Raw genomic sequence first — 8,684 nt, 5'->3', positions numbered from 1 at the left:
ATAATTTTATAACATTGAATATCATCTCAAACTATTAAAAATATTAATAATAATTAATTAATAACTAAATATTATAAATTCTATTGGTCCCTAACATTCTTTTATTTGATAATAAAAAATAATTATTTACTCAAAATTATTTAATTATGATTTTTGTTTGTATTTTCTTTTCATATTTCGCCCGCGTGGGGACAACACTTTCAAAATTCCCAAAACCTCTGCTCTGTGTCTCTCACTCACTCAGCCAAAGAAACTCCTTCTCATGAAGAATGGAAAACCCTAAGACCCTATACCTCTCCTTCTCTAAATCCAATTCCAACTTCAACCACAGTGACCTTCTCATTCTTTGCGAAATCCTCTTCGAAAATCTCGGCACCGCATTCCGAACTCTCTTCTCTGCCCTCCCTCTCTTCCATGACCGTCACGCTGCCGGGTCAGATCCGAATCCGGATCAGAATTCACGGATTTGGCCGCTTGTTGAAGATGTTGCTATCCTTCTTCGCTGCTGCATGGTTTCTCTGACACTCCTTCACTCCGACCAGAAGTTCCTCGTCGACAAGACGCGTTTTCTCCACCGTGCACTCCACGCCTTCGTCTCGGTCCACGTCGCCAATTGCCGCCTGCGCTTCCGGAACTTCGTCTCAGGTGCTGATGTGGAACTATCCGATTCTTGCCGTCTGTTTCTGTGTGCGCTGCTAGAGGCAAGGCTACTACCTGCAACTGCTTCTAGCTTCTGCTTTAGTGGCTATGTTCTCTGCCTGATTAATGTTTCTGATGTTTAATTTAGGATTTGTTATTAATTTAAATTGTTTTGTGGAGCTTGTGATTTTGTTTCTTACTTGAAAATTTGGGTGCATTGATTACACATTGCGTTCGAGAATATTAGCAATAGCCACGTTTTCTTTTGATAGCTTTAGTTGGTTGCATGGATTCAACTATACGGTTTCGACTGTAGTAAAAGCAATATTTTGTCCCTTAGAATAACTCACCGTAAAGTTCTAGTGGCTTCTCTGAAGGTTTTATGAAGTTTTAGACTTTTGTTTTAATTGGACTAGCTGTTTTTGGTTCACTTTTCTTGTGGAAGGCCTATTATTTTCCTTTGACATTACCAAATCAGCATAGATAAGTGTCTACATCTTTTCTTCAGTGCAGTCTTTCTCTATATATTGTCATTGGCGCTTATTTGTTCTGATGACCAGCCTCATGGTGTGGATGCGCAACAAGATTCAGCTTTGAAAATATTTTCTTTCAGTTTGTATGAAGTTTTAGTTTCAATTTGCTTACCATTAATTTTAGTTGTAGTTGCAAATGCAATATTCTTGTCACAGCTATCCAAGTTTTTGAGGTTTGTAGTCATATTTTCTATATATATTAGCTGTTTTATTAACTTCCAAACACAAACATGTATAGAAATGTTATGATTCATGTCCAACTAAACTTGAAAGTTATTTCAGGTTTTTGCAGATGAGCTTCTAAGACATCAAACTTTAAGAAGCTATCTCATGCTTGTCGATTCAGTATCTTCCATGGGTGAAAAGCTTTTTGTGCACAATTCCATGCATCATGATTTTGCAAGTGTTCTGTTGGTGATAGCTGTCCATTTTAATCTGTCAGTTTCTAATGAGAATGCTTTTGAGAATTTTGTCAGTAGATTATTTTTGCATTGTGACAAGGATTCTCGATTTCCTGGACTTAGCCCTGCACCTGCCATATCATTGCTTATGGACCCTACTATGCCTTCTGCACCAAAGATGTTCCAGGCACATGTAATCTCCTTGGTTTCTGAAGCCATTGATGCTGGCTTAGATTCCACTAGTTTGGCTCCTAATATTAACTGGTACATAATTGGATTCCAAAAAGCTGTTGTTTTGTACTCTATGCACATTACTCATTTGCAAATTGATAATTTTTACTCCAAATCGAAATGTGGCTATGATTTGTCCCAGCATAAGAAGCGTCATCCAACATTTCAATCTTTTATTCTGCAAGTCACAAATAGCAAATTAAACCAAGTCTTATTGCTGTCAGATAATTCATGCAAAATATCCTCCAAAACAAAAGCCAACATTTTGGCCGATTGCATTGCTTTTATGAAAGGGAAGCAGTGCATAATTGCTGATTCATGCAGGGGCATGGCTGACTCAATTTTGGAAGGCCTAATTCATCGAGCTTTCTCCCAATATCCTTCTAGAGATTGTTTTTGTGTAAAGGAAAATACCAGTGCCAGAGATATATGTCTTCTTGCATCCATATTGAAGTTCATGGGTGTTTCGTTGATGCAAGCGATTAAGTGTCTAATTAATAGTGGTGCTTCAGGTTGTTTGAAAACCATGGAAAATACCTCTCTCCACGAGAAATATGGTTCATTGATCAGCCATGTTCGGCATTTTCAAGAAATAAAGTTTTGCTTACCCTTTCAAGCGTTTTTGTGTGATTTGATGAAAATGCAACAAACAACAAGTCACAGTGTCTCAAAATCGATGATTGTGCATTTCTCTGGCTTGCTATATATAAGTTTTAGTAGTGAGCTACATTTGTTGGCAAAGGGGTGTATATATGTAATTATGGCACTGATGTCTCTCATTGTTTTTGAAGAAGGGGATTTAGTTTCTTTAGATCCATTAAGGCATGAACGACTGAAATCTTACTCCATTGTAGTCCAATCTAATAATACTGAAGAGGTGAAGTGTGCTTTCAGTTCTCTTGTTCTTGAATTAAGTTTGGTTTGTATGTTGTTCTTAAATCGTTGGTGAATTTGCAGGGGGTTGGATATGGAGATAAAGAATCTATCTACAAAGTTGTAGAGCAGTTCATTGGAATTCAAAAGGAAAATTTAAGGTACACATTGTTTCTAAATTGTAATCGAGTTTGGCCTTTTAGGTGTTGGCATTTGTCTTTGAAAAGAAAAAGGAAATGTCATGCAATTAGTCCGATGAATTATAATGTTGCTGAAATGAAAAGATAGAGAAAAAGTGCCTTCGAGTCAATACTGTTCAGTTTTAGTGCTATTGTTATTCTTTTCATGAGTTGTTGAGGTTTGAACCAGCTTCATAAATTGCTTGATGAAGTAATTACAGTTTTGTTTAAGTGAAAAGGTTCCTGCAGGATACCTGATAGTGTCCCTTCTGCCTTTATATTTTACAGATCAGGTTCTGCCACCTCCTACACCTGCAATGGGGAAGCTTTCCTTGATTGCATACTAGGAAATCCCAAAGAACTCGATGATTATGATGAACTTGTGGACTTCGTTGTCTGCACTACAGGAAAAGATTATTTCAGCTGGTTGAATAACCGCACACGATATCGGAAACAGAGACATGAGAAGATGATAGATCAAAGAAAAATTAAGAAGAAAGCAGTCATGAATGGAAAGTCTTGTAAGCGTCAGAAAATGGGTTGGTCTACCAAGCGTCAGATTTGGAAGTGATGTTTATATTTGATTGATGATTTCATGTAAAAATATGTTAATGTATATACGATCTATTAATAGGAGGAAAAAAAAACTTGCCTTCAGATGTGAACTTTTAAATTTGGCACAAAGAGTCTAACAACTCAACGATAACTCTTTTATCCAATGTGCACATTTGTTTTGTTGTAAGTAATTCGCCTATCGGTTCACCTCAGAAAAAAGCGGCATAAATTCAAATAATTAGGTACTGTGTGCTCTAGACGCTAGGTATGCGCAAACAACATTTGTGTAAACTAGCAACTAGATCAAGCTATTGGATTAACTTAAAGAAGGCGTTTATGATACTGATTTAGAGGATAACATTGATATAATTTAGATTTAGTTTATGATACTGATTTAGAAGATAACATTGATATAATTTAGATTTAATTATTCTGTTAATTTTTATAATTGTATTAAATTTATAATTTATTTTATTTTATTTTTTTATCAATTAGATTTTATATTACTTTTAATTTTGTAATTAAATTTTTTTAATTTAAAAATGTTAAAATTAATAAAATATTTTTTTAAAAACATATATGATCAAAGATCTAATTAAATTTTTAATTATAGATATTTTTAATTTATAGAAAAATAGTCAATTCTAATATTTTTTATATTGATAATGACAATTATAAAATTAAAAGTAATATAAGAGTTTAGTTAAAAGAAAAAGTATAGAGATTTAATTATAAATTTAGTAAAATTATAAAGAGTAACAGTGTAGTTAAATCTATAATTTATTATGATTTATATTGTATTTGATTTTATTGTTCAATATAATATAATTTAATTCAATACAGTGCTAATCACGATTATTTGATGCAGTATCAGAATTGGTACTTGCTTGACTACGAACAATATTCTCTAATCTTGAACGAAACCCCTCCCTAAATTACAACTAGATAAGTTAGTACATAACCATCACTAGCAACAAACATTAGAACTTGTAGTCAACAATCATCAGTTCATCACCATATTTTGTATTCTGTATAAATAAATAATACCGAACATAAGAACATTTATCCTAGTATATGATAGTTCATGGTTGTGGAGGAAATAATTGGGCAAAAAAATGTTTTTTTTCCCCCGGTGGTGGGGGGTAGTACAGCAGAAAGAATGAGCCAAACTCACACTAGACAAAACCTTGTGTGTTGAACTTCACAGCGCAAATTTAAAGAAAACACTACATACTGATGGAAAAAAAATTATAACAACATCTTACCACAATAACCAGTAACGGAATAGTAATTCAATGTCAGAAGGAAAAATATCCAATTCTTTGTGTGATATATATATATATATATATATATATATAGAGAGAGAGAGAGAGAGAGAGAGAGAGAGAGAGAGAAGAAATAAATTTAAAAAAAAAAAGAGAACTGAATGACCTTTCCTATAATAACATTGATAAAGAAAAAGCTAGTGGCAAAAATATTGCCCATAAACAGTGGCCGTACACAAATATAATGAATGAAAATCAACCATTATAAATAACAGTTATTTATTTTGCAAATCATAAGAAATACAACTAAAAGAAAACTCAACAATTAGCAAAGAAATTAACAAGCCTTGAGCACTTGGCAGACACAGATACATCTAGATCACCTTTTGAATTTTTGTCTTATTTCTAAAGCAGAAGCTCCAAGATGAGTAATAGGCAGAATAGGCCACCCACCCACTGGTTTAAAAAGATTATCAAGTTGTTTAATTTCCATGCCTTATACCAGAGACTGTATGTCGTTGTCTCAACTGCACTAATTCACTTGCAGCCATAGACGGAGGTCTCTCATCTTCAACAGTTCTTTCATTTCGGAGGAATCTACCTCTGAGCAAAGACTGAAAACACCATCTCGTATAAATAGTCAATTTACAACAGGAAGTATACAAAGAATTGAAATACAACAGTCCAGATCAGATGTACCACACAACAGAAACAAATGTATGTAGATTATTCATATTAACACAAACACAACATAAAATGAGTTTTATAGAGTTAAAATCCACACAATAATATAAGTTTTTATCTCCTTGAATTAAATCACAGTTCTTGTATGACTGACTTACATAATCAACTCAAGATTAATTGAGGACACCATGACTAAAAGAACCATGAATTGCAAAGGAATTCTGACAGGGTACCCAACAGACCTGAATGCGGTTGCGGTGAGCAAAATCAGATACAGCTCGGTGCTCCAACAATCCCTGCAGCTCTCTTTGCCTTTCCCTCTCTATCCTCACAAGCAAATCAACTAGAGCTTGTCTTCCACGCAGCCTCAACATGTCCCGCCGAACATGCTCTGGCTGGCCTTCATCGTGATCAGCAACCACATCGCGCGCTCGATCGACTTTAGCATCCCTCCGGCTCCCACGTGAGCCTCTCTGTTGGCTAGTCATTTGCACCCATTCCCTGACAATTCTTACCCTCTCACGCTCTGTTTCTCCAAGCCATTCTGCTCTACCATTATTGTTTCTCTGATTCACATTCGATGAATGATCATCAAATACCGCTTTCCATCCATCCTCGAACAATCTGTCTAACTCTCTCCCTCTCGACTTCGCCAAGATCAGGAGATTGCTCCCTGCTAGACACAAGACGATCCCCACGTGCACAGGGGCGGAGCTAGATAAAATATTGGAGGGGGGCAAAAAATATTTACACAATAAAATAAGACTAAAATAAAATTTTAAGGGGGGGCTAAACTGAAATTTACATATAATTTACATGTAAAAAATTAAAATTAGGGGGGGCCATTGCCCCCCTTTGCTTGTATCTAGCTCCGCCCCTGCACGTGCATTCCGCGATTCAATCCGATCATGCGACCAAGTACCAAAATCATTTTCGCTTTCACTCGCATCCCCCAAACTGCCTTGATTCTCACTGCCTCGACTATCAGACATGGTACTGGACCCATTGGTATTAGACTCAGAACCCCTCTGTTGCCTCAACCTTTCCCTCATCCTGTCACGAGCCCTGTTCAACAAATGCTCATCCTCCAATTCGCGCCACATCTGCAGAATAGCAGATGCCTGAGTGCTCGGTCTCTCCACGGCACCCTCCTGTCCAGAAGTTGGGGACTGTGATCCCCTCAAGAAAGAGGAGTCCAACATAGACACCGTGTGCAACCCAGCCAGCGCCATCAACTCAGACTTCGCGAGTGGCGCCTCTGTGCAGCCGAGGACTCCGCCAAATCATCCCCTTCGAGATCAGACCTACGCCTCCTCCGAGCGAGCTGATCACCCTCATCTTCCTCATCCCCCTGAGCCTGGGAGGAACTACAGGAGGCAAATGACATACAATCATCCAACTGCCCACGCATAAAGTCCTCCAGTCCACGCTCGAACTCAGCATGAGCATCGGCAGACTCAGGCTTCTGCTGTAGCGGCTGAACATCTGTCATCCTCACAGAACCTCTGTAACTTCCTCACCACTGCTACACACTACTATATATAGAACCAAACCCCAGCCTCTATCCCTCTCAATTATCAACCCCACCAAGCATAAATGAACACACACAACTATTTCCTGAAAGCCTGTAAGAAATACAACCCAGTTGCTAAACCACCATCTCAATCTCCCGAAAACCAAAAAGAAAAACAAAAAAGAAAAAGAAAAACGGTGACCCCAATCTGAGAGTCACACCCATGGGTGGAAAATGGGGGGAACACAGAAAAGGGACTTCCCTAATCAGACCGAAATTCAAAGCCCCACACATGCCACCTGATAAACGATACGAGTCATAATCAAAACACACAAATAACAATAAACACAAAACTAGAAAAATAGCACAAAAAAAAAACTCAAACTTTACGGCAATCAAACCGCGAATTGAATTATGAAAACAAAATTGGGATCAATGAGAAGGGGGAATTAGGGTACAGAATGGAAAAGCAGTAGAAGCAGAAGAAGGTATATGAATGAGGGGAGGGTAGGTGTTACCTGGGAGGGTGTTGCGCGATTGTGTGATGAAAAGAGGGGAAAAAAGAAACCCTAGAATTGCGTGAGAATGGAAAAGAAATTAGAGAAAATAAGATTGAAATAGAGAAATTGATGGAAGAAGATGATTAGATGAGTGAATGAATGAAAACGCAGAAAAGGAAAAAGAGAGAGAGAGAGAGATGAAACGAGAGTATGATGTGAGAATTTATAACGGGTACATCTACTGTACAGATGTACTTTTGTACAGATTTACAGATTTTTATTTTTTATTGATTTAAAAGCGTGTCACTAAAAGTGTTGTTTAAAGAAAAAGTGTTACTCTTAATCGTTAACTTGGCTCTGATACTAATTTTTAGATGTAATTTCTTTTTCAAAATTTCTATTTTTAAAATTTCTATTAACTCTTCATATTTTGCTTCGAATAAGTTTATAATTTGTATAGATTTAGTTGGTGGTACTTTATAGTTTACAATTTCATAAAAAGTATTGACCATTTCTATTATTACTGATTCTGATTTCATTTTTATAGTTTTTCAATCTTGTTTTAGTTTATAATATTCTTTTTTGCATGGATTATTGTATATAAAATCTTTTATCTGTTTGTCTTTTTCTTTAATATAATTTTTCAAATCCTCAAAAACCTCTTTTATTTTTACACTTTCTGTTGTTTCTAAATATCATTTTAATTTTTCAACTTCATTCTCCATTTTTTCTTTCAACAACTTTAATTCTTTTAAGTCATAATATGGTTTTCCAGGCATTTATAAATTTTTTAAGTTTAGCTCCAACTTGTTTATATTTGTTCTTATTTCTATCCTTTTTATTATAAGGTCATTGATTTCGAACTGAAGATTATTTAATTCCCTTTTATACTCCTTTATTTTACTTTTTAATTTTTTCGCCCTTTTTCTTTTTATTTTGTTTTCTGGTCTTTCAATCTTTGTATACTTCATTATTTATCTTAGAATTTCTGCAAATTCTATCATCGATTTATTACTATTTTCTAGAGATTCTATTAATTTTTCTAACTCTTCAACTTCTTCTTTCAATTTGTCATAGATTATTTTTAGAGCTTTAAATGCTCTTTGATTTATTTCAGAAAACTGTAAATAATTCAACCGATTTTCTCTTTCAAAGAGCTCTTGTTTCTTGTCTTGATAGGTTACATATATTTTTTCTTTATTTATTGTCATAACTTAGTGTTTAGGGTTTCATTTAATTTTTCGACCTTTTTTGTTAATTCTTTTATTTCAGAATTTTCTTCTTTGATCTTTAACTTAGATAAACTTAACG

The 8,684-nt window shown here is 35.4% G+C and overlaps 1 protein-coding gene and 1 pseudogene across 2 annotated transcripts; one reads left to right on the top strand and one right to left on the bottom strand.

The window, feature by feature from the left end:
* The first annotated feature begins 222 nt into the window (after positions 1-222).
* On the top strand, positions 223-3,649 carry LOC130947995 (uncharacterized). Of its 2 annotated transcripts, XM_057876708.1 has the most exons (5): positions 223-701; positions 1,455-1,837; positions 2,129-2,681; positions 2,762-2,838; positions 3,145-3,649. In XM_057876708.1, the coding sequence occupies exons 1-5, from the start codon at positions 270-272 to the stop codon at positions 3,425-3,427; spliced, it is 1,728 nt and encodes a 575-aa protein (XP_057732691.1). In that variant the 5' UTR covers positions 223-269; the 3' UTR covers positions 3,428-3,649. The 2 variants fall into 2 exon arrangements, with proteins under 2 accessions (XP_057732691.1, XP_057732690.1); XM_057876707.1 differs by having other exon boundaries at positions 1,455-2,681.
* A 1,196-nt stretch (positions 3,650-4,845) lies between these two features.
* Positions 4,846-7,582, bottom strand: LOC130947463 (uncharacterized; annotated as a pseudogene).
* Positions 7,583-8,684: the final 1,102 nt, after the last annotated feature.

This window comes from Arachis stenosperma, chromosome 9 (genome assembly GCF_014773155.1).
Source record: "Arachis stenosperma cultivar V10309 chromosome 9, arast.V10309.gnm1.PFL2, whole genome shotgun sequence".
NCBI classification, from domain to species: Eukaryota; Viridiplantae; Streptophyta; class Magnoliopsida; order Fabales; family Fabaceae; genus Arachis; species Arachis stenosperma.
This window is presented reverse-complemented; position numbering and strand designations above follow the sequence as displayed.